Raw genomic sequence first — 27,712 nt, 5'->3', positions numbered from 1 at the left:
GACCAACTGATGATGTTACCAACAGCAAATTCAAAATGGGAAGCATTCAAAGAACTTATCTTGGAAGCCACTAGGCTTTACATACCAACTAAGAAATATTGTTCAAGGTTTAGGCCAAAATGGATGTCAGATGAACTAATGAGGCATATAGCAGAGAAGAAAAATGCATGGGATACTTACAAATTAACACATGACACAGAAGCCTATGATAGATACAAGTTGATATGCAACCAAGTTACAAAGGAGGTTAGGCAGGCGAAGGCAGATTATGAGAAATCCTTGGCAAGGGATGCAAAGAAAAACAGCAAAGAGTTCTTTACTTATGTAAACTCTAGAAGGAAGGGGATGAATCAGATTGGTCCACTTGATATTGATGGGTCAACTGTTGATGATCCTGCTCAGGTAGCTAACAAACTAAATGAATATTTTGCATCGACATTCACACATGAGGAGTTATTCAGCAAGGGGAATGCCAGAGGTGTATTCAACTCTAGCAGTAAGCTACAGAATCTTGAAATAACTGGGAGTAAAGTGGAGTAGAAACTGTTGAAGATAAATACAAGAAAGGCACCCGGGGTGGATGGGATCTATCCAGTTATATTAAAGGAGGCAGCAAAGGAAGTAAGTAAACCCTTAGCCATAATTATGAGAGCTTCCTTGGACTCAGGGGAGGTACCCATAGACTGGAAATGTGCAAATGTGACCCCAATTCACAAAGGAGGATCAAAGGCTGACACAAGTAATTATAGACCTATGAGCTTAACTTCTGTTCCAGGAAAATTAATGGAGGCACTGGTTAAAGAAGCACTGCAGGATCATTTAGACAAGACTTCAGTTATAGCTCAGACACAGCATGGTTTTGTTAAGGGGAAGTCTTGCCTGACCAACTTGATTGGATACTATGATGCAGTCACAAATGAACTGGATGCAGGGAATAACTTTGATATTATATACTTGGATCTTAGAAAGGCTTTTGATACTGTTGCACATGGAAGACTGCTACACAAATTGGAGCAGTGTGACACTGAAGGCAAATTGCTGCTATGGATAAAGGGGTGGTTGAGGGGGAGAAGACAGAGAGTGGTAATCAATGGACACTGCTCATCGTGGACTAATGTTATTAGTGGAGTCCCTCAGGGCTCAGTGTTGGGTCCATTATTGTTTTCTGTATTTATAAATGATATTGATGATGGTATATCAAGCTTAATGTCCAAGTTTGCAGATGATACAAAGGTTGGCAGGGTTGTCAAGGACACTACTGACACTATGCTGCTACAACAGGATCTGGAAAGGTTGAGCAGATGGGCTGAGAGGTGGCAAATGAAGTTTAACATTGAGAAATGTAAAGTACTACACATGGGAAACAGCAACCCCAGAGCAACGTATCAACTCTGTGGTACTACACTGACAGTGGTAGAGAATGAAAGGGACTTGGGGGTGGTTGTGCAGGCAGATATGAAGTTCTCTGAGCAGTGCAGACGGGCTGCAAGAGTAGCTCATGGAGTATTGTCAATGATATACAGGAATTTTTCCAGCAGGGATAAGGAGGTGATTATTCCATTGTATAAGGCGATGGTCAGGCCACACCTAGAGTACTGTATACAGGTCTGCAGGCCTCATTTCAAGAAGGATGTAGAGCTGCTGGAACGAGTACAGAGAAGGGCAACAAGATTAGTGAATGGAACAAAGGGGTGCTCTTACGAAGAAAGGCTTAAGTTTTGCAAATTACAGTGTCTGGAGACTAGGCACCAGCGAGGTGATCTGATAGAGGTGTATAAAGTCTTGAATGGTTTAAGCATGCTCAATGCTGATGGGATTCTTCCTCTAGCTCAGAAAAATCACCTGAGAGGGCATAAATTCAAATTGAGGAAAGACAGATGTAGGACAGACGTGCGGAAATTTGCCTTTAGCCAGCGGGTGGTTGGTTGGTGGAACAGACTTCCATCCCTTGTGGTGGAGGTTGATAGCCTCAATAAGTTTAAGGCTCAGCTGGACAGGTATTTTGAACAAACAGAGGGGTGAAGTGGAAGTGGGTTTTTTTTTTTTTTTTTTGGCTGATGCTGCATAAGCTTGCTTTCTTGTATCAAATGCCTCTACTAATGCTAATGCTAATGGAACAAAGGGTTGCTCTTACGAAGAAAGGCTGAAGTTTTGCAGGTTACAGTGTCTGGAGACTAGGCACCTGCGAGGTAATCTGATTGAGGTGTATAAAGCCTTGAATGGTTTGAGCATGCTCAATACTGATGGGATTCTTCCTCTTGCTCAGAATAATCAACTGAGAGGGTATAAATTCAAATTGAGGAAAGATAGTTGTAGGATAGATGTGCGGGAGTTTGCCTTTATATGCAGTGGATTGGTGGAACAGACTTCCATCTTTTGTTGTGGAAGTTGATAGCCTTAATAAATTTAAGCCTGAGCTGGACAGGTATTTGGAATGAACAGAGGTGTGAAATGGGAGCAGGGTTTTTTTTTTATTTTTTTTTATTTTCCTAGCTGATGAACAGCACTATGGAAAGCAAGGCATTGGAAACTTCCAGGAATGTTGGGAGTCATTAGGACTTTACTATTATGATTGGGATGGGTTGTTGGGAACTATGGACTGATTTTTTACATAAATTAATGTAATTCTGTGTGTTGTAAATAATGCAGGCTAACCATAGTGTAGAAATCTTCATACAAGGTTATTGATTTCTAACTTTTGTCTTCCGATGTCACATTGAGTTTCACTGCATTTACAAATTGATTATGTAGAACAGATTTCCTTTGTGTGTGCGTGCGCATTTTCGAAGTTCAAGGTCTTGTCTTTCGATTTTTAAAGTATATTTAAGATTCTTTTATTATTAATATTTCACTTACTAATAATTAAACTTCCTTGAAGTTTAATTATTAGTAAGTGAAGTGTAAAAGGAATTTTACACTTCAGTTACAATCACTTTTCCAAGAATTTAAGTTTAATTGAGTGTAGGTATTATTGTGTGATTGTGAGCTTTTGGAAGTCTTTTCCATACTTCTGTTGTTATTGGCAGTATTAGTGCTGAGATCTCACACTGTCCACGTTGCGACAAAGAGGTAGCACAGCTTTAACAGATTATAAGATTTTTGTCTTAGCACACCCCTTGCTAATAAATGGTGGTTTTAGTTTTATTCTTACATCAATAATATAGACATTTTAGGAAAACTCCTGAATTTTAACAGAAGACCTTGGAATAATTCATAGATAAATGAAATATCACTATACAACCTATCAATTATAGTGTCTGGAAACTACATACCTGCAAGGAAACCTGATTAGATTATTGGAGTCTTTAAATGGATTGATTAAAATGAATGCTTTTGGCATCCTTACTTTAAAGATATAACTACTGTCAATGGCAAAGGGAAGGGTTTTTGCTTTCACTAATCTGACTGCAGTGGCCCCAGACACTTTTTAAATTCTATACAGTAGGACCAGCTGATCATGTTACCACGAGCCAATTCTAAATGGGAAGCATTCAATGAATTAATCATGGAAGCTACCAAGCTTTTCATACTAACTAAGAAATACTGTTCACGATTTAGGCCTAAATGGATGTTAGATAAACTAATGAGACTCGTGGCAGAGAAGAAAAATGTATGGGATGCATATAAATTAACAGGTGACATGGAGGCCTAAGATAGATATAAACTAGTCTGTATCAAATCACAAAGGATAGGCAAGCAAGGGCAGATTACAAAAAATCTTTAGCAAAGAATTCAAAGAAAAACAGCAAACACTTCTTTACTTATGTCAACTCTAGAAGAAAGGGGATGAATAAAATTGGTTCACTTGATATTGATGGTTTGACTGTTGGTGATCCTGCTCAGGTTTCTAACAAACTGAATGAATATTTGGCATCTACATTCATGCATGAGGAATTCTTTAGGGAAGTGGAGGCGAGACATTTATCAAACTCTAAAAGGGAGTTAAATGAATTTGTATAAGTGAGAGGAAAGTTGAAGAGAAATTGTTGAAGTTAAACATAAGAACTGCACCTTAGATGGATGGGATTTATGCAATATTAAGGGAGACAGTGAAGGAAGTAGCCATAATTATGAAAGCATCCTTGAATTTGGGGGGGGGGGGCTCCCCACAGATGTGCAAATGTATCCCCCAATTCACAGAGGGAGATCAAAAAGTGACACAAGTAATTACAGACCTGTTAGTTTAACTTCTATTCCTGGGAAAATAATGGAGTCACTGGTTTAAGAAGTATGCAGTCATCTAGACAAGACTGCATTTGTACTTCAGACACAATATAGGTTTGTTAGGGGAAATCTTGTCTGGCAAAATTTAATTGGATACTGGATACTGTGATGTGGTCACAATGGAACTGAATGCAAAAATTAATTTTCATATCTTATACTTTGATTTCAAGAAAGCTTTTGATACTGTTGCATATAAAAGACTGCTGTACAAATTGGAGCAGTAAGGCATTAAGGGCACATTGCTGCCAAAGGTAAAGTGATGGTTGAGTGGAAAAAGACAGGGAGAGGTAATCAATGGACTCTGCTGTTCATGGACTAATGTTATTAGTGGAGTCCCTCAGGGTTTGGCATTGGGCTCATTGTTGTTTACTATATTTACTATATTTATACTGCTACCCATATGCAACACTTTGCATATGGATAGCAGAAAAAGCAGAGTAATGTACCAACTGTGAGGTACTCCCAACTATTTCCAAGGAAATTTAGTTTTCTTAAGTGAAAATTATTGTGAAGAGTCCATCAGGATATAAAAGAAATGGGAAAACTGTACCAGGGGAGGGTATGTCAGTATAACAGCAAACTACTGCTGGATGCCAAAAAGAGGAACAGACACCAAAAATAGATGTGTAAAGAAGTCAAAAAAGAACAAATTTAACCCTGTCCAGAGTTATACAAATTTCAGTTTGTACTATCTATGCTTGACAGAAAGATATACCATTTCCCCATTTTTATTGGTATTTAAATAAAAATAACTTAATTGCAAAATTTATAAAAATAAAAAATAAACCAGAATAACTCTTGAATATTTTAATTTTTCATAATAAAGCATATTTTAAGTATTTCATATTTTATTCCCCCTAAGTGCTACCTTTTTACAAACTTTTATTGACAGGAAACAATTAAAAATTGTCCATTTTTTTTAAAATTGAAAATTTATATTTTTTATTTAAATTTTTTTTTTCATTAAACCCTTGTGACATGCATGTTTGTTCTTGTTCAAACTGAGCTCCCCCTTTTTAATGTGTGACATGATTTGTTGTTTTGCTGTGGTTTGCTTCACCAAGAATAGATTTTTTTTATATAAACCCCCAAGCATGAGAAGTATAAGAACATATAGTACTTAGTATCTTGCTTGGGTTAAAGATTGAGAAGACAAAAGAAGATACTTGTTTACTTGAAAGAAGATACTAAATTTTAAACCAGAGAAGATCAAAAAGAGAAGATTTCAAATTACTAAGTTTCTAACAGGGAATATCAGAGCAGACATTTGCACAGGTACCACCTTTGAAGTGAAAGAATCATATAAAATAATTAAGACAACTGAGATGACCAGGTGGGAAGGAGCAGCAGTGCGTAGCACACGCTTCTTGATTAGACCGGGATTCGAGCCCGTCACCACCAAATACGGAGGATGCGGAAAGGTCAGGGAATGACCACCGCATATTAGCATTAGCATTAGCATTAGTAGAGGCATATGATGCAAGAAAGCAAGCTTATTCAGCATCAGCCAAAAAAAAAAAAAAAAAAAAACCCACTCCCATTTCACCCCTCCGTTCGTTCGAAATACCTGTCCAGTTGAGCTTTAAATTTGTTTAGGCTATCAACTTCAACAACAAGTGATGGAAGTCGGTTCCACCAACCAACCACCCGTTGGCCAAAGGCAAATTTCCGCACATCTATCCGACATCCGTCCTTCCTCAATTTGAATTTATGCCCTCTGAGGTGATTATTCTGAGCATGATGAAGAATCCCATTGGCATTGAGCATGCTCAAACCATTCAAAGCCTTATACACCTCTATCAGATCACCTCGCCGGTGCCTAGTCCCCAGACTCTGTAATTTGCAAAACTTAAGCCTTTCTTCGTAAGAGCAACCTTTTGTTCCATTTACTAATCTTGTTGCCCTTCTCTGTACCCGTTCCAGCAGCTCTACATCCTTCTTGAAATGAGGCCTCCAGACCTGTATACAGTACTCAAGATGTGGCCTAACCATTGCCTTATACAAGGGAATAATCACCTCCTTATCCCTGCTAGAAAAATTCCTGTATATCATTGACAAGACACCATGAGCTACTCTTGCAGCTCGTCTGCACTGCTCAGAGAACTTCATATCTGCCTGCACAATTACCCCCAGGTCCTTTTCATTCTCCACCACTGTCAGTGTAGTACCGCAGAGTTGATACGTTGCTCTGGGGTTACTGTATCCCATATGTAGTACTTTACATTTCTCAATGTTAAACTTCATTTGCCACCTCTCAGCCCATCTGTTCAACCTTTCCAGATCCTGTTGCAGCAGCATAGCGTCAGTAGTGTCCTTAACGACCCTGCCAACCTTTGTATCATCTGCAAACTTGGACATTAAACTTGATATCCCATCATCAATATCATTCATAAACACCGAAAACAACAACGGACCCAACACTGAACCTTGAGGAACTCCACTAATAACATTAGTCCACGTTGAGCAGTGTCCATTGATTAACACTCTCTGTCTTCTGCCACTCAACCATCCCCTTATCCATAGCAGCAATTTGCCTCCAATGCCACACTGCTCCAATTTGTGCAGCAGTCTTCCATGTGCAACAGTATCGAAAGCCTTTCTAAGATCCAAATATATAATATCAAAGTTATTCCCTGCATCCAGTTCTTTTGTGACTACATCATAGTATCCAATCAAATTGGTCAGGCAAGACCTGCCCTTAACAAAACCATGCTGCGTCTGAGCTATAACGGAATTCTTGTCTAGATGATCCTGCAGTGCTTCTTTAACCAGTGCCTCCATTAATTTACCTGGAACAGAAGTTAAACTAACAGGTCTATAATTACTTGTGTCAGCCTTTGATCCTCCTTTGTGAATTGGGGTTACATTTGCACATCTCCAGTCTATGGGTACCTCCCCTGAGTCCAAAGAAGCTCTCATAATTATGGCTAGGGGTTTGCATACTTCCTTTGCTGCCTCCTTTAATATAACTGGATAGATCCCATCCACCCCAGGTGCCTTTTTTATGTTTATCCTCAACAATCTCTCCTCCACTTTCCTCTCAGTTATTACAAAATCATCCAGCTCTCTGCCAATGTTTACTTTACCTACATCATTCTCCTTCCTGAATAACTCCTCATGCGTGAATGTAGATGCAAAATACTCGTTTAGATTGTTAGCCACATGAGCAGGATCCTTAACTGTTGAACCATCAATATCCAGTGGACCAATCTGATTCATCCCTTTCCTTCTCAAGTTCAAGTATGTAAAGAACTCTTTTCTGTTTTTCTTTGCATCCTTTGCCAATGATTTTTCGTAGTCTGCCTTTGCCTGCCTAATCTCCTTTGTGACTTGGTTACAGACCAACTTATATCTATCATAGGCTTCCATGTCACCCATTAATTTGTATGTATCCCATGCATTTTTCTTCTCTGCCACATGTCTCATTAGTTCATCTGACAACCATTTAGGCCTAAACCTTGAACAATATTTCTTAGTTGGTATGTAAAGCCTGGTAGCCTCCAAGATTAGTTCCTTGAATGCTTCCCATTTTGAGTTTGCTGTTGGTAACATCATCAGTTGGTCCCACTGCACAGAATTTAAATACTGTCTCAGACCATCATAGTCTCCTTTACGAAAACAAAAACCCTTCCCTTTACCTCTGATGGTAGTTACCTCCTTGAGTAAATCCCACTTCAACACACTGTGATCACTGCCACCTAGTGGTTCATTTATCTGCAGGTTCTTAATGCATGAAGAATCACTACTGATAATCAGATCAAGAGTATTGCTCCCTCTTGTTGCCTCACGAACATGCTGATGTAGAAAACAATCATCCAATAAATCCACAAAAGCCTTGCTAGTGTGCGAGTGACCAACCCACAAATTCCAGTCAATATCTGGGAAATTAAAATCCCCCATTATAAGACTCTCTGATTTACTGGCTCACTCTATTTCCCTGTACAATATCTTATTATACTCATCAGAGTCATTAGGCCTATAACACACTCCTACTCTCAATTTTGATTTCCCTATGCTTATGTCACACCAAACTGACTCGACACTGCCCTGTCCATCGATGTCGACGGGCTTCACTTCCTTGGACTTTATGTGTTTCTTAATTAATAGCATAACCCCTCCTCCCCTCCTGTCCTGTCTATCCTTTCTATACACATTGTATTCCCCAAATTCCAGTTCCGCATTACTTATATCTGTGTGACACCACGTCTCTGATATCCCAACAATATCTGCCTTTGATGTTTTGAGCAATACCTCAAATTCATCAAATTTATTTACCAAACTCCTAGCATTGGTGTACACGCAGGTATACATGCACCTGTTTCTATTCTTAGCTACCCTAACACAACCCATGTGTTTACTTGTACCGCAATGACTACCAGCAGTCTATGAAATATCCTGCATCTTGTTTTTCAGACTTCTGCTCATTTCAATAGAAGCAGTGCAAGAATCACTTCCACCTCTGCCAGTGGCTACTGTTAATCTATTAGTCCTTGTCTCCCCCCAAAGCTAGCAGTTTTCCGACCCACCTAACACTGCCTCGACAGCATCAGCAAAAATTCTTGCACCCTTTCTATTTAAGTGTATCCCATCCCTGTAGAAGCAATCTCTCCTGTTAACAAGTACAGTCCAGGCTGAAAAAAATTCTACCCCTTGAGCCTTGCACAATCCCTCCAGGGCCGAATTGATCGACAAGGCTCTCATCATATACTACCTCCTATCGTGTCTGGGCAGAAATGTAGACACTTTCAAGTTCAACCCTAATTCACGGCTTTTTTTCAACAGTGATCTGTACTTGCTAAGTAATTCCGCCGGTCTCCTACTCTTAATATCATTGGTGCCAACGTGTACATATATTCCCGGAGCAATATGGCCTTAGTTGCTAATGCTCCTAAAAAAAAAAAAAAAAAACCCCAAACAAAACAACTGAGATGAACAGTGGTTGAATCTACCAATAATTGGGATTCTGTCAGAAAATGAACCTGGGATTTGGTAGACTGTAAGTGAAAATGGAGAGGAGAAAAAGCAGTATGTACTGGAACTTAAGAACAAGTATGAGCTTCTGCAGACTGCTGAGGACCAAGATATCGACGAGGAATATTACAACTTTTCGAAAGTGATAAAGCCCAAGAAACCTATAGGGAAAAAGAAATCCAAAGAAGAAAAAATTAGTCAAGAAACACTTGTCATGATGAACCGAAGACGACAAATGAAAAGCAAGAAAAACACTGACAGGGAGAAAATTGAGTATACTGAGTTATGCAAAGCCATTAGAAAGAGACTCAGAGAGGACATAAGAAGATTTAACACAAGAAAAGTAGAACAAGCATTAAGGGAAAACAAAGGATTTAAATCAGCAGCCATGAGCAGTAATACAGAAAGACAAATGATACTGAAACTGAAGAATAGCGATGGTGTACTTATAAACAGCATAGAAGGCATAATTCAAATAGCAGAAGACTACTATAGAGAATTATACAAGGAGCAGGGGAATGATGCCAGCAGTGGGGAAGATGGATTGCAAAGTAGCAACACATACGACATACCCAATATCCTTCCTGATGAGGTAGAACATGCATTGAAGAAAATGAAGAATCAGAAAGCCCCGGGGGAAGATGAAGTTACTGTAGAGTTGTTAAAATTGGGAGGAAGAGGCATAACACAAAAACTGGCAAGGCTCTTCACAAAGTGCATTAGAAAAGGTGTGACCCCTAAGCAGTGGAATAATGCAATCATAGTTTTGCTGCATAAGAAAGGAGATAAATCAGAAATTGGAAATTATAGACCAATTAGCTTGTTATCCCACATCTACAAGTTGTTCACAAGGGTCATTACTAACAGATTAGAAAGAATACTGGATGAGAATCAACCGAAAGAGCAAGCTGGCTTTAGGACAGGATTCTCAACTATGGATCACCTTCACGTAATATCACAGCTAATGGAGAAAGCAAATGAATATAAAACACCATTATGCCTGGCATTTGTGGATTATGAAAAGGCATTTGACTCCATACATCATAAGGCAATGTTTCGGGCACTGGAAAGACAAGGCATTGATACCCCATATATTATGATTTTGAAGAAAATATACGAGAGTGCTACCTCCTTTATTAGACTAGACAAAGACAGTAGGAAATTTAAAATTGAGAAAGGAGTTCGACAAGGAGACACAATATCTCTGAAGCTGTTTACTGTTGCCCTTGAGGAAGCTTTCAGAAGATTAGACTGGTCGCAGAAAGGAGTCAATGTGAACGGAGAGTACCTAAACCATTTACGATTTGCAGATGACATTGTGGTCATAAGCTATGATCCCAAAGAATTAGAGGAAAATCTTAATCAGTTATGCACAGCTAGTAAGGATTTTGGACTAAAGATGAATATGGCTAAAACAAAAGTAATGATGAACAAGTATGCCACAGAAAGGGAAATAATGATTGAAGGAGCAGTAATTGAAAAGGTGGAGTCATATACTTATCTGGGACAAGTTATTAGCTGTAATAATGATAAATGGCTGGAAGGCAAGAGAAGAATAAATTTTGGATGGATAGCATTCAGGAAATATAGTCACATACTGAAGAGCAATATCCCAGTTTGTCTGAAACGTAAAATAATGAACCAATGTATACTCCCCACCATGACTTATGGAAGTGAAACTTGGGCACTCACCAAAAGAATGGAAGAGAAGCTGAGAACCACACAGCGAAGAATGGAACGAATCATATTGGGAATAAGACTGTTAGATAAGAAGAGAAACACATGGATTAGGCAACAAACTCAAGTAAAGGACATTCTTATCAAAACTAAAGAACTAAAATGGTCTTGGGCAGGACACATAGCTCGAAGACATGATGACAGATGGACTAAGAAAATAACAGAATGGTATCCAAGAGGAGCTAGAAGAAAACCTGGAAGACAAAGGCGGAGATGGATAGATGAAATTCATGAGTTTGTGGGTAGTAAATGGATGTCCAGTGCTCAAAACAGAAGGAACTGGAAAGTTGCTGGAGAGGCCTTCATCCTGCAGTGGATTGAAAATGGCTGATGATGATGATGATGATGAAGTGAAAATGGGCATCATTGAGATTGGAACTGAGACCACTCTATTTGTGAAATGAATGTAGAAGTGTTTGGGAGGTTTAGATCTTTTCGCAGATAAGTTTGTTCTATTAGAGTGACAATTCATGATGTATTCAGTAGTAAGAAAAGATGGGGAGTATGTTGAATTGAAGTAATGAAATTTTTGGATATGGCATACACAAGAACATATGCAGCTCCTTGATATTATGTGGCCTCAACAATGTCCCCTCATACACAAATTCAGACTTGAATTTTGTAGATTGTAATTTTCAGGAAATACACATGAAGGAAGATTGTTCCAGAAAACAGAAGTTGAAGGAATAAACGAGGACGAAGAAAAGTTGGTCCTATGAGTTTGAAGTTGGACAGTAAAAGGATGCTGACTGGTTGGGGCATGTGTTCAGACTGGTTTGGAAGAGAAAGCAGGAATTATCGAAGTCAATTCAGAAGAACAGTACCTGTGAAAGTATATGTATAGAAAAAACGTGGCAGAAACAGAGTTTCTTGCAAAACATGTGCTCAGAGTTGCTAACACTCCCACCATTGTGAAGGTGCATTGATAATGCTTACTGCACTTGTTAAAACAAAACTCCCACATTCCCTTTTTATTGGTTTTCAACTTGTTTACTTGAATATCCCTTGTTTGCACTTGCAAAAATGAAACTTCTGCAATTTTTTTTACTGGCACTTGGAATGTGTCCGTAAGCCTGCATGCATCAACTATTCAAGATGTTGCTGAAGCATGTGGTGATAAATGTTATGTGAATTAGACAGAAAGACATTGCTAATTTTAAATTCATATTTTTAATCATTGTTTATATTAATTTAATGTAAACATGTTATTTTATTTGTTTGTGGCCAACCGTGTTGATTAACAAAAGAATGATTCAGATCAAAAAGAATTGCAATAAATGAGAAATACTAAAATTGATATTAGTGTCATTCTGGTAGATGATGTTTAATTTACATTTAATGGCCTCTGTAGCACTTTGAGGTTCAGATGTGCCCACAATGGGTTTAAAGTTATAACCATTTGTAATTTCATTTGCATAACTGGTATACCATGCATTATATATAACTATGTATATAGTTGTGTGGTTATGATTGTTTGATACTCTGGTAGGTAAATGAACAATCTGCATGAGGAGTAAATGCAAAAGTCTCTAAAAAAGTTATATAAAACTATGTGTGGTATGAGTCAGTAATGCAACCTTTTTTGATAATTTGTAATTTTTTCTGTGTGTGTTAGGTTTTTACTTTCTGGAACATGTCACACGCTTTCTTTTTGTAATCAACAGACACAAAAGCTATGCACACGCTGTCTTTTGGGAATTTAGCCTTTTATTTCAGATGTTAAACTTTATTTTAATCTCTGTTTTGTTTTATCACTAGTATTCTGCATTTCATGGCTGTTATGAAGGTGAATATAAAAAAAAAAAAAAGTTTTCAACCACTTTTAATATCATTATTTTATATTTCTTATTCTATATGTTTTGCTAATATTTATAGTACTTGGGATCTCATTGTAATAAGTAACTTAGCTGTCATCAGTTTTAGAGCATATATCATCTTTTAAGGGCACAAAGGGTGATATAGTTGTACACGTTGGCACTAATGATATTAAGAGTAGGAGACCGGCGGAATTACTTAGCAAGTACAGGAATTACTTAGTACAGGAATTACAAGTACGGAATTACTTAGCAAGTAAGTTTGCAGATGATACAAAGGTTGGCAGGGTCGTTAAGGACACTACTGACGCTATGCTGCTGCAACAGGATCTGGAAAGGTTGAACAGATGGGCTGAGAGGTGGCAAATGAAGTTTAACATTGACAAATGTAAAGTACTACATATGGGTAACAGTAACCCCAGAGCAATGTATCAACTCTGCGGTACTACACTGACAGTGGTGGAGAATGAAAAGGACCTGGGGGTAATTGTGCAGGCAGATATGAAGTTCTCTGAGCAGTGCAGACGAGCTGCAAGAGTAGCTCATGGTGTCTTGTCAATGATATACAGGAATTTTTCTAGCAGGGATAAGGAGGTGATTATTCCCTTGTATAAGGCAATGGTTAGGCCACATCTTGAGTACTGTATACAGGTCTGGAGGCCTCATTTCAAGAAGGATGTAGAGCTGCTGGAACGGGTACAGAGAAGGGCAACAAGATTAGTAAATGGAACAAAGGGTTGCTCTTACGAAGAAAGGCTTAAGTTTTGCAAATTACAGAGTCGGGAGACTAGGCACCGGCGAGGTGATCTGATAGAGGTGTATAAGGCTTTGAATGGTTTGAGCATGCTCAATGCCAATGGGATTCTTCATCTTTCTCAGAATAATCACCTCAGAGGGCATAAATTCAAATTGAGGAAGGACGGATGTCGGATAGATGTGCGGAAATTTGCCTTTGGCCAGCGGGTGGTTGGTTGGTGGAACCGACTTCCATCACTTGTTGTTGAAGTTGATAGCCTAAACAAATTTAAAGCTCAACTGGACAGGTATTTCGAACGAACGGAGGGGTGAAATGGGAGAGGGTTTTTTTTTTTTTTTTTTTTTTTGGCTGATGCTGAATAAGCTTGCTTTCTTGCATCATAAGCCTCTACTAATGCTAATGCTACACCTGTATAATATAATAATAAACCTCTAATGCAGGCTTATTATAGACTCTAGTTTATGATATATAATGTCTGCAACCAGTTGAATATTATGAGTGCAATATCCATAAAGTGTTGAAAGGTTTTCATTTCACTCCAGCTGTTATCAGATTAATGTAGAATTGGAGTTCTCCCATTCTTAGTGATAGCTTTACTGTTTATGCTCTTAATGGTGTATATAATTAAGAAAATTTCTAGTAGCAACAAAAAATTAATTTCTTTCAGATATCGAGATGATGTAATAAAAGAAGGGCAAGTTGGAGGACACTGTAAATTAAAAAAAGAAGCTTTATCCCGTGAAAATTATCATAAAAGTCCACTTCAGTCATGGTGAGTGATTTTTTTTTTTTTTTTTTGATAAGTATAATGTTTAACATAAGTGCATATAAAAGGTTTGGGGACTGAGATAATATTTTGGAAATGATTAGTATCAATATTAATTATTAGTATTAACAAATAATGTAAGAAAGCAAGCTTATCAAAAATATCATCAAGCTTATCATCAGTCAAAAAAAAAAAAAAAAAATCCCCACTTCCTCTTTTCTTCCTCCCTAATAGTTTGCCTAATTCTTTCTTAAATTTATTCAAACGCTTACGTCCACAGCTGAAGGTGGAAAATGAAGGCTCTTTGGAGGGATCTCCAAAGAAATTTCTTTCTAACTTATTCACTTGGTGGAGTTCAACTAAACTCAGTATTGGAGGAAAGGGACTTGGGTGTTACGATACGGTCAGACATGAAATTCTCTGAGCATTGTAAACAGTTTTCAAGGAAGGCCCGTGGTGTCCTATTGATGATCTATTGAACTTTTGCAAGTAATGATAGGGACATGATAATCCCATTATATAAGGCTTTTGTTAGACCACACTTGGAATACTGTGTTCATGTATGGAGACCACACCTAAAGAAAGACATTGAGCTTCTTGAAAGGGTGCAAAGACGGGTAACTCACCTGGTTAGATCGGCAAAAGGGTGTCCTTATGAAGAAAGACTTCGAATATGTGGGTTGCAGAGTTCGGAAACTAGACACCTTAGAGGAGATTTGATTGAGGTGTTTAAGGCTCTGAGAGGCATCAGTAAAATGAATGAGGAAGAAATTTTCAAGATTATAAATGATGCTAGAACTAGGGGACATAAATTCAGGTAACGGTGGGGGGGAGATGTTTAGATTGGACTGCAGGAAGTTTTATTTTAGCTAGCGAGTTATAAATTACTGGAATAAGTTGCCTACATGGGTGGTAGAGGCTGACAGTTTAGGAAAATTCAAAGGTCATCTGGATAGTACTTTCGGGTGAGGGAAATGCATAGGATGATAGGTTTAATTTCAGTTTCTTTTATTAATTATTAGTTTTTTTTTTTGTTTTGTTTTTTTTTTATCATTGTTTTATTCATTTTTTTTTTAGCTAGTGCAGCATAAGCCATAGGCTTTCTTGCACCATGCGGCCATTACTAATAGTAATACTGTTTATTACCATACGTCTTTAGTTTGTAATCAAGTGGCAAAGGAAATTAGGCAAGTGAAGGCAGATTATGAGAGACCTTTGGCAAACGATGCTAAGAAAAACAACAAGGACTTCTTCACTTATATAAACTCTAGAAGGAAGTGGATGAATCAGATTGGTCCACTTGATATCGGTGGTTTGACTGTTGATAATCCTATTCACGTAGCTGACAAACTGAATGAGTATTTTGCATCTACATTCACACATAAGGAGATATTCAGTGAGGGGAATGCAGTTATAAATAAATTTAATAAATAAAATAAATAAATTTAAACTTTGGAATTTAGCTTCCAAAGTTTAAATTTATTAAACTTTGGAAGCTAAATGATTTTGTAATAACTGAGAGCAAAGTGTAGGAGAAATTGTTCAAGTTAAACATAGGAAAGGCACCTGGGGTCAATGGGATCTGTCCAGTTATATTAAAGGCAGGAAAGGAAATAGCATTAGCATTAGTAGAGGCATATGATGCAAGAAAGCAAGCTTATTCAGCATCAGCCAAAAAAAAAAAATAAAATAAAAAAAAGAAAAAAGCACAACCACTACTCCCATTTCACCCCTCTGTTCGTTCGAAATACCTGTCCAGCTGAGTCTTAAATTTGTTTAGGCTATCAACTTCAACAACAAGTGATGGAATTCTATTCCACAAACCAACTGCCCGCTGGCTAAAGGAAATTTCTGCACATCTATCCGACATCCGTCCTTCCTCAATTTGAATTTATGCCCTCTCAGGTGATTATTCTGAGCAAGAGGAAGAATCCCATCGGCATTGAGCATGCTCAAGCCATTCAAAGCCTTATACACCTCTATCAGATCACCTCGCCGATGCCTAGTCTCCAGACTCTGTAATTTGCAAAACTTAAGCCTTTCTTCGTAAGAGCAACCCTTTGTTCCATTCACTAATCTTGTTGCCCTCCTCTGTACTCGTTCCAGCAGCTCTACATCCTTCTTGAAATGAGGTCTCCAGACCTGTATACAGTACTCAAGGTGTGGCCTGACCAATGCCTTATACAAGGGAATAATCACATCCCTATCCCTGCTAGAAAAATTCCTGTATATCATTGACAAGACACCATGAGCTACTCTTGCAGCTCATCTGCACTGCTCAGAGAACTTCATATTTGCCTGCACAATTACCCCCAGGTCCTTTTCATTCTCTACCACTGTCAGTGTAGTACCACAGAGTTGATACGTTGATCTGGGGTTACTGTTTCCCACGTGTAGTACTTTACATTTGTCAATGTTAAACTTCATTTGCCACCTCTCAGCCCATCTGCTCAACCTTTCCAGATCCTGTTGCAGCAGCAACATAAGCAAACTCTTAGCCATAATTGCAAGAGCATCCTTGGACTCAGGGGAAGTCCCCATGGACTGGAAATGTGGAAATGTATCCCCAATTCACAAAGGGAATCAAAAGGTTGACGCGGGTAATTATAGACCTGTTAGTTTAACTGTTGTTCCGGGAAAAATAATGAAGTCACTGGTTAAAGAAGCATTGCAGGATTATCCAAAAAAGACTGCAGTAATAATTCAGACACAGCATGGTTTTATTAAGGGAAAGTGTTGTCTGACAAATTTGATTAGATACTATGATGTAGTTATGAAGGAACTGGATGCAAAAAATAATTTTGATATCATAAACCTGGATTTCGGGAAAATGTTCGATACTGTTGTGCATGGAAGACTATACAGATTGGAGCAGTTTGGTATTAAGGGCAAGTTGCTACAATGGATAAAAGGGTGGTTGAGTGGGAGATGACACAGTAGAAATCACTCAGTGGACTCTGCTCTTCATGGACTAATGTTTTTAGTGGAGTCCCCAGGGTTCGGTGAACCCTGGGGGATAAGTAAAATGAATGAAGTTTAACATTGACAAATGCAAAGTATTGCATATGGGTAGCAGTGACCCAAGAGAACTTACCAAATGTGTGGTACTACAGGGAGGTGGAGAATGAAAAAGACTTGGGAGCATTTGTGCAGTCAGATATGAAGTTCTCTGAGTAGTGCAGACAGGCTAACCAGAGCAGGTCATTGCGTTTTGTCAATGATATATACGAATTTTTCTAGCAGAGACAAGGAAGTGATTATCCCTTTGTATAAGGCAATGGTCAGGCCACACCTTGAGTACTGCATAAATTTCTGGAGGCCTCATTTTAGGAAGGATGTAGAGTCGCTAGAATGAGTACGGTGAAGGTCAACAAGATTGGCGACAGGAACAAAGGGGGTGTGCTTATAAAGAAAGGCTTAAGTGCTGCAAGTTGCAACATCTGGAGACTAGGCACCTGCAAGGTGATCTAATTGAGGTGTATAAGACCTTGAATGGTTTGAGCAGACTCGGTGCTTACGGGATACTTCTGCTTGCTCAAACTAAGAACCTGAGGGGACATAGATTCAAATTGAGGAAAGACAGTTGTAGAATAGATGTGCAGAAGTTTGCCTTTAGCCAGTAGGTAGTTGAATCCTGGAACAGACTTCCATCTGTTGTTATGGAAGTTGATAGCTTAAATAAATTTAATGCTGAACTAGACAAACATTTGGAGTGACCGGATGCGCAAAATCGGAAGGCTTTTTCTTTTTTTTTTTATTTTGGCTGATGCTCTATAAGCTTACTTTCTTGCATCATATTCCTCAAATAATGGTAATGTTAACATTTCTGCCCACAGAACATCTTGCTAATATGTTCTGTTGAGATAACAAACAAGAATTCTTGAGGTTTGTGCAAGTGATACTCTGACGAATATTTTCAGATATACGTGTATCTATATTACCCTTGTTCCCCCCCCAAACTAGCAGTTTCCCTTAACCTTTAAGGTATCCTCAATAAATTATTTGAATCCATACTGGCGATCATTGATCAGACGGAAGGTATCTAGGTAGTTTAAGAGTTGGCAGTTAATTGATTTCTCCATTACTTTAGAAAGAGTAGAAGTAATTGCAATGTGACGATAATTGGATGGGAGGGATTTGTCACCCTTTTTAGGAACTGGCTGGATATGAGCAAATTTCCAAGCAGAAGGAAAAACACCTTTGGAATAAGAAAGTGAAAAAAGGCGGCAAAGAATAGGAGTAAGTTCAGGAGCACCGGTTTTGAGAACAAGTGGAGAAATACCATCGGGACCTGGAGCTTTCTTAGCATCAAGATTCATGAAAATCTTTCTGACTTCCTTTTGGCGGAAGACCACAGGAGGCATTGAATGGTTGGGAATTGGTGGGAGGTGTTTTACCATGATCATTAATACATGAGTTACCCTTAAAATTACCCTTAATGCCATACTGCTCCAATTTGTACAGTAGTCTTCCTTCTGTAACATCTGAAGCAGTTCATAATTTTTTTTTCAGTGCTGAAACCTCATCAAATAAATCATTCATATCCAACTTTAGTTTTATATTAATTTAAAATATTTTGCTACTTCAACAAATGAGTCATGGTTAGGACAGCCATTTTTAAAGCTTAATTTTAAAGCCATATTGCAGGGCACTGTGTTTTGGAAGAGAACATTTGGTGGATTTTTTGCTGCTATAAAGGGATAAGTATTTAGATAGTTTTACTGTATTCGTCATTAATTAACATACTACATTGTGTTTTACAAAGATATTAAATAGGTTTAATAGCATTTGTTAGCTTCTTATTTTGAATTTAACTAGTGATTTTTTTGGAAGTTACGACAACTGGTGTAGGCGCCAATATTGTTGAACTAGCCCCCATATTGTAATCGATAAGAAAAAGCACAACGTATATATCTCGAACTGATAGCATAAGTATAACGTAAAACTAGATAATGTAATACGAAGCAGTGTGTTCGGAATCTGTTAGCTTAGTATAGTATTATCAATTAATCAAAAATATTTATTAAGCTTATTAAATTCCATTGTTAATTAAACTGTATTTAAACAGAAATCATGACCCAGACTAGAGCTGCGAAGCAAAGATCACAGACTAGCGAGTGCTGTGAAATGAATGGGGCTAACGAATGCTATGAAATGAAATGGGGAGAAATGAAGGGGGCGATTCTCCAATGGATCATAGTCTCAAAAATGTGCGAAATGTGAAATGTTTGCTGAACTTTCTAAAACAGGACATAATCTAGCCAAGGAGAATGTCTCTGTGTCTGCTAGATACCTAGTGTCAAGAAATTAGGCACCAATTCAGCGTTCTGATGGGCGTTTATGAGAGCTTGAGGTGAACAGTGAATGCCATCAAAGAAATTAATATGAAGGGGTGCATCAAGCTCTCAGCTGCCCATATCAAAGGTAACACAGAGGCAATCTCCGAGGTAGAATGCGCTGGTCCCAAAGGAACTAGTTATTGTTGGTGACTCTATTGTAATGGAGACGGGGAATGTACTATGCAAGAAGGATAGATGGAACAGGACCAGGGTATGTCTGCCAGGGGCAAAAGTTGATGATGTTGTAGAGCAGATATCATCTTTTAAGAGCACAAAAGGTGATATTGTTGTGCACGTTAGAACTAATGACATTAAGAGTAAGAGATCTGCAGATTTACTCAACAAGTACAGGTCAATGTTGAAAAAAAAGTCACGAGTTTAGGGTTCAATGTGAAAGTGTTTGCAATTCTGCTCACACACGATTAGAGGTAGTATATGATGAGAGCCTTGTTGATGAATTTGGCCCTGGAGAGATTGTGCAAGGCTCAAGGGGTAGAATTTTTTTCATCCTGGTCTGTGCTTGTTGACAGGAGAGACTGCTTTTACAGGGATCAGGTATACTTAAATAGAAAGGGCGCAAGAATATTTGATGATGCTATCGAAGCATCATCAAAGTGGCTGCAGGTAGCATGGGCAGTAGCATGGAAAGCAAGGCAATGAAGATTACAATGGAACAATAAATACATGGGTTGTGTTAGTGTAACTAAAAGTAGAAACAGGTGCATGTACACCAATGCTAGGAGTATAGTTAATAAATTTGATGAGCTTGAAGTGCTAGTTGTTTGTTTGTTTGTTATTTGGTTTTTAGGAGCATTAGCAGCTAAGGCCATAGCCGCCGTAGCCTAGTGGTCAGGCGCGCGGGTGCATAAGTACACGTGCCTTGAGTGACCGCGGTTCAAGCCCGTGACTGCTGAATATGGTGCTGTTTCTTGTATTCTGTTTATCTTGTGAACTCCTCTGACCGTTTGGTCGTCCCGGAGTATAAAGAGAAAATTTATTATTTTTATTTATATGCAGTGGTTATTCCCTGACCTTTCCGCATCCTCCGTATTTGGTGGTCACGGTCTCGAACTCTGGTCTAATCAAGAAGCGTGTGCTACGCACTGCTGCTCCTGCCCACCCGGATATGGAGGGACCGAAGTTCTAGTCAAGACATCTAAGGCAGATATTGTTGCAATATCAGAGACGTGGTGTCACACAGATATAAGCAGTGCAGAATTGGAATTTGGGGAGTACAATGTATACAGAAAGGATAGACAGGACAGGATGGGAGGAGAGGTTATGCTATTAGTTAAGAAACACGTGAAATTTAAGGAAGTGCATCCAATTGATGTTGGTGGATAATGCGGTGTTGAATCTGTTTGGTATGAAATAAGCACTAGGAAAGGAAAAATGAGAGCTGGTGTGTGTTATAGGCCTAATGAATCTGATGAGTATAATGAGCAATTGTGCATCGAAATAGAGTGGGCCAGTAAATCAGAATATCTTATAATGGGGAATTTTAACTTTCCAGATATTGATTGGAATTTGTGGGTTGGTCACTCACACACTAGCAAGACATTTTGGATTTATTAGATGACTGTTTCTTGCAGCACCATGTTTAAGAGGCAACCAGAGAAGGTAATACTCTTGATCTGATTATCAGCACTCATTATTCATGTATTAAGAATTTGCAGATAAAGGAACTACCGGGTGAGAGTGATCACAATGTACTGATATGGGAATTACTTAAAGATGTAACTATCATCAAGATGAAAAGGGAAGGGCTTTTGCTTTTGTAAAGGTGACTAGGGTTGTCTCAGACAGTTTTTAAATTCTGTATAGTGGGATCAACTGATGATGTTACCAATGTTGAATTCTAAATGGGAAGCCTTCAGGGACTTAATCTTGGAGGCTACTAGGCTTTTCATTCCAACTAAGAAATACTGTTCAAGGTTCAGGCCTAAATGGATGTCATATGAATTAATGAGGCTCATGGCAGAGAAGAAAAATGTATGGGATGCATATAAATTTTCAGGTGACACAGAAGCCTATGGTAGATATAGGCTTGTCTGTAATCAATCACAAAGGAGTTTAGAATTTATTAAACGAAAGCAGATTATGAGAAATCTTTGGCAAAGAATGCAAAGAAAAACAGCAAAGATTTCTTTACTTTTTAAACCCTAGTTTGTTTTACTTTGTAAACTAGGTTTTAATATAAACTCTAGAAGGAAAGGGATGAATCCGATAGGACCACTTAACATAGATGGGTTAACTATTGATGATCATGCTCAGGTAGCTGATAAACTGAATGAGTATTTTGCATCTATATTCACATATGAGGGGTTATGCAATGAGGGGAATGCCAAAAGTTTATCAAACTCTAACAGGGAACTATGTGATTTTGTAATAACTGAGAGCAAAGTGGAGGAGAAATTGTTGAAGGTAAACATAAGAACGGCACCTGGGGTGGACAGGATCTATCCAGTTATATTAAAGGAGGCAGCAAAAGAAGTAAGCAAACCCGTAGCCATAATTATGAGAGCTTACTTGGATTCAGGAGACATCCCCATGGACTGGAGGTGTGCAAATGTATCACCAATTCACAAAGGGGTTTCAAAAGGTGACACAAGTAACTATAGACCTACATGAACTATAAATGATCTACAGTTCATCTAGACAAGACTGCAGTAATGGTTAAGACACAGCATGGGTTTGTTAAAGGGAGGTCTTGTCTGACCAATTTGATTAGATACTATAATGTGGTCACAAAGGAACTGTATGCCAAAAATAATTTTGATAACATACACTTGGATTTCAGGAAAGCTTTTGATACTGTTGCACATGGAAGAGTGCTGTACAAATTGGAGAGGTATGGCATTAAGGGTAAATTGCTACAATGGATAAATGGATGGTTGAGTGTGAGATGACAGAGAGTGGTAATCAATGGACACTGCTCTTCATGGACAAATGTTATTAGTGGAGTTTCCCAGACTTCGGTGCTGGGGCCATTGTTGTTTTGTGTATTAGTCAATGATATCGATGAAGGAAAACAGGCTTAATGTCCAAGTTCGCTGATGATACAAAGGTTGGCAGGGTTGATAATGACAGTAAAGACAGTATGCTACTCCAACTGGATCTAGATAAGTTGGAGGCTACTAGGCTTTTCTTTCCAACTAAGAAATACTGTTCGAGGTTCAGGTCTAAATGGATGTCAGATGAATTACTGAGAGTCGTGGCAGAGAAGAAAAATGTATGGGATGCATATAAATTATCAGGTTACACAGAAGCCTATGGTAGATATAAGCTTGTCTGTAATAAAGTCACAAAGGAGGTTAGGCAGGTGAAGGCAAATGGGCTGAGAAGTGGCAACTGAAGTTTAGCATTGACAAATGCAAAATATTGCATATGTTCTTTACTGTGTAGCTACACTTACGGTGGTAGAAAATGAAAAAGATCTGGGAGTAATTCTGCAGTCAGATATGAAGTTTTCTGAGGAATGTAGACAGGCTGCCAGTGTACTCTGACACAGTACTTGAGTACTGTGCCAGAGCAGATCATGGAGTATTATCAACAATATACAGGAATTTTGCCAGTAGGTAAAAGGTGGTGATTATCCCTTTGTATAAGGCAATGGTCAGGCCACGCCTTGAGTACTGTGTACAGGTCTATAGGCCTCATTTCAGGAAGGATGTATAGACCTTGAGCATCTACAGAGAAGGGTAATTAGATTGTGCAGGGAACGAAGGGGTCCTCTTATGAAGAAAGGCTTAATTTCTGCAAATTGCTGTGGCTGGAAATAAGGCAACTTTTTTTTTTTTTTTTTTTGATTTGGTAGTTGTTGGCGCATCGGCTTCTGTGGCCATATTGCACCTCCCAAGGTTTTTGCAGTACTTTGATCCAAGCCCGAGGCGGGAATCGAACCCGCGACCTTTGGGTTGCCGGGCAGGTACTTTACCCACTCGGCTAGCCCGGTCGGCTATAAGGCAACTGTGTGGTGATCTGATTAAGGCGTATAAGATTTTGAATGAATTGAGCATGCTGATTTCTGATGGGATTCTCTCACTTGCTCAGATAATGAACCTGATGGGGCATACATTCAAATTGAGGAAAGACAGTTGTAGAATAGATATGTAGAAATTTGCCTTTAGCCAGCGGGTGGATAATTGGTGGAACAAATTTCTATCTGTTGTTATGGAAGTTGATAGCTTAAATAAATTCAAGGAAGAACTTGACAAGCAGTTAGATGGATGTGCGAAATTGGGGGTTTTTTTTTTTTTTTTTTTTGGCAGATGCTACCATAAGACCTGTAGGGAAAAGCTTCCTTTCTTTCATCACATTCCTCCATTACTGCTATTTCCCTCCTTAAATAACTCCTTATTTGTGAATGTAGGCGTTGTAGAGCAGATATCATCTTTTAAGGGCACAAAAGGTGATATAGTTGTACACGATGGCACTAATGATATCAAGAGTAGGAGATCGGCAGAATTGCTTAACAAGTACAGGTCACTGTTGAAAAAAAGCCGTGAAATAGGGTTGAATTTGAAAGTGTCTGCAATTCTACCCAGACACGATAGGAGAGAGTATATGATGAGAGCCTTGTTGATCAATTTGGCACTGGAAAGATTATGCAAGGCTCAAGGGGTAGAATTTTTTTCAGCCTGGACTGTACTTGTTAACAGGAGAGATTGCTTCTACAGGGATGGGATACACTTAAATAGAAAGGGTGCAAGAATATTTGCTGATGCTATCGAGGCAGTGTTAGGTGGGTCGGAAAACTGCTAGTTTGTGGGGAGACAAAGACGAATAGATTAACAGTAGCCACTGGCAGAGGTGAAAGAGATTCTTGCACTGCTTCTATTGGAATGAGCAGAAGCCTGAAAAACAAGATTCAGGATATTTCAGAGACTGCTGGGAGTCATTGCGGTACAAGTAAACACATGGGTTGTTTTAGGGTAGCTAAGAATAGAAATAGGTGCATGTATACTTGCGTGTACACCAATGCTAGGAGTTTATTAAATAAATTTGATGAATTTGAGGTATTGCTCAAAACGTCAAAGGCAGATATTGTTGGGATATCAGAGACGTGGTGTCACACAGATATAAGAAATGCAGAACTGGAATTTGGGGAGTACAACGTCTACAGAAAGGATAGACTGGATAGGAAGGGAGGAGGGGTTATGCTATTAGTTAAGAAATACATAAAATCCAAGGAAGTGAAGCCAGTGAACATCGCTGGACACTGCAGTGTTGAGTCAGTTTGGTGTGACATAAGCATTGGGAGATCAAAATTAAGAGTAGGAGTGTGCTATAGGCCTAATGACTCTGATGAGTATAATAATGATACTGTACAGGAAAATAGAGTGGGCCAGTAAATCAGAGAGTCTTATAATGGGAAATTTTAATTTCCCAGATATTGACTGGAATTTGGGGGCTGGTCACTCACACACTAGCAAGGCTTTTGTGGATTTATTGGATCATTGTTTTCTACATCAGCATGTTCGGGAGGCAACTAGAGGGAGGAATACACTTGATTTGATTATCAGCAGTTATTCTTCATGCATTAAGAATCTGCAGATAAATGAACCACTAGGTGGCAGTGATCACAGTGTGCTGAAGTGGGATTTACTCAAAGAGGTAACTACCATTAGGGGTAAAGGGAAGGGTTATTGCTTTCATAAAGGCGACTACGATGGACTGAGACAGTATTTAAATTCTGTATAGTGGGACCAACTGATGCTGTTACCAACAGCAAATGCAAAATGGGAAGCATTCAAAGAACTTATCTTGGAAGCTACTAGGCTTTACATACCAACTAAGAAATATTGTTCAAGGTTTAGGCCTAAATGGATGTCAGATGAACTGATGAGGCACATGGCAGAGAAGAAACATGCATGGGATACATACAAATTAACACGTGACACAGAAGCCTATGATAGATACAAGTTGATCTGTAACCAAGTTACAAAGGAGGTTAGGCAGGCGAAGGCAGATTACGAGAAATCTTTGGCAAGGGATGCAAAGAAAAACAGCAAAGAGTTCTTTACTTATGTCAACTCTAGAAGGAAAGGGATGAATCAGATTGGTCCACTTGATATCGATGGGTCAACTGTTGATTATCCTGCTCAGGTAGCTAACAAACTAAATGAATATTTTGCATCGACATTCACACATGAGGAGTTATTTAGCGAGGGGAGAGCCAGAGGTGTATTCAACTCTAGCAGTAAGCTAGAGAATCTTGTAATAACTGAGAGTAAAGTGGAGGAGAAATTGTTGAAGATAAACACAAGAAAGTCACCTGGGGTGGATCGGATCTATCCAGTTATATAAAAGGAGGCAGCAGAGGAAGTAAGCAAACCCTTAGCCATAATTATGAGAGCTTCCTTGGACTCAGGGGAGGTACCCATAGACTGGAAATGTGCAAATGTGACTCCAATTCACAAAGGAGGATCAAAGGCTGACACAAGTAATTATAGACCTGTGAGCTTAACTTCTGTTCCAGGAAAATTAATGGAGGCACTGGTTAAAGAAGCACTGCAGGATCATTTAGACAAGACTTCAGTTATAGCTCAGACACAGCATGGTTTTGTTAAGGGGAAGTCTTGCCTGACCAACTTGATTGGATACTATGATGCAGTCACAAAAGAACTGGATGCAGGGAATAACTTTGATATTATATACTTGGGTCTTAGAAAGGCTTTTGATACTGTTGCACATGGAAGACTGCTGCACAAATTGAAGCAGTGTGACATTGGAGGCAAATTGCTGCTGTGGATAAAGGGGTGGCTGAGGGGGAGAAGACAGAGTGTAATCAATGGACACGGCTCGTCGTGAACTAATGTTATTAGTGGAGTCCCTCAGGGTTCAGTATTGTTTTCTGTATTCATAAATGATATTGATGATGGTATATTGTGCTTAATGTCGAAGTTTGTAGACGATACAAAGGTAGGCAGGGTTGTCAAGGACACTACTGACACTATGCTGCTGCAATAGGATCTGGAAAGGTTGAGCAGATGGGCTGAGAGGTGGCAAATGAAGTTTAACATTGAGAAATGTAAAGTACTACACATGGGAAACAGCAACCCCAGAGCAATGTATCAACTCTGTGGTACTACACTTGACAGTGGTAGAGAATGAAAGGGACCTGGGGATGGTTGTGCAGGCAGATATGAAGTTCTCTGAGGAGTGCAGACGGGCTGCAAGAGTAGCTCATGGTGTATTGTCATTGATATATAGGAATTTTTCTAGCAGGGATAAGGAGGTGATTATTCCCTTCTATAAGGCAATGGTCAGGCCACACCTAGAGTACTGTATACAGGTCTGGATGCCTCATTTCAAGAAGGATCTAGAGCTGCTGGAACAAGTACAGAGAAGGGCAACAAGATTAGTGAATGGAACAAAGGGGTGCTCTTACGAAGAAAGGCTTAAGTTTTGCAAATTACAGTGTCTGGAGACTAGGCACCAGCGAGGTGATCTGATAGAGGTGTATAAAGCCTTGAATGGTTTGAGCATGCTCAATTCTGATTTGATTCTTCCTCTCTCTCAGAATAATCACCCTGAGAGGGCATAAATTCAAATTGAGGAAAGACAGATGTAGGATAGACGTGCGGAAATTTGCCTTTAGCCAGCGGTTGGTTGGTGGAACAGACTTCCATCCCTTGTCGTGGATGTTGATAGCCTAAATAAGTTTAAGGCTCAGCTACGAACAGAGGGGTGAATTGGAAGTGTTTTTTTTTTTTTTTTTCTTTTGGCTGATGCTGCATAAGCTTGCTTTCTTGCATCAAATGCCTCTACTAATGCTAATGCTAATGTAGATGCAAAATACTCATTCAGTTTGTCAACTACCTGAGCAGGATCATCAACAGTCAAACCATTGATATCAAGTGGACCAATCTGATTCACCCCCTTCCTTCTACAGTTTACATTAGTAAAAAGCCTTTTGCTGTTTTGCTTTGTTCTGCCTTGAACTTATTTAAGTTGTTGACCTCTGTTACGACAGATTGAAGTTTGTTTTCTATTCCATTCCATTCCGCCTCTACTGACATAACACATTAGCATCATGTAGTCGATTTTTATAGTAGTAGTAGTAGTGGTATGTGATGCAAGAAAGCAAGTGTATGAGCTT

The 27,712-nt window shown here is 38.9% G+C and overlaps 1 protein-coding gene across 1 annotated transcript in view; it reads left to right on the top strand.

Moving 5' to 3' along the window:
• The window catches only part of Eogt (EGF-domain O-GlcNAc transferase), a 257,927-nt gene that overhangs the window by 59,546 nt on the left and 170,669 nt on the right, over positions 1–27,712 (top strand). The window contains exon 6 of the mRNA XM_090390322.1: positions 14,171–14,275. Coding sequence (XP_090246448.1) covers positions 14,171–14,275 — 105 coding nt within the window. The remainder of the gene's footprint in view (positions 1–14,170; positions 14,276–27,712) is intronic.

Source organism: Mastigoproctus giganteus, chromosome 2 (genome assembly GCF_048544385.1).
Source record: "Mastigoproctus giganteus isolate SK-2022 chromosome 2, ASM4854438v1, whole genome shotgun sequence".
Classification (NCBI taxonomy): domain Eukaryota; kingdom Metazoa; phylum Arthropoda; class Arachnida; order Uropygi; family Thelyphonidae; genus Mastigoproctus; species Mastigoproctus giganteus.
This window is presented reverse-complemented; position numbering and strand designations above follow the sequence as displayed.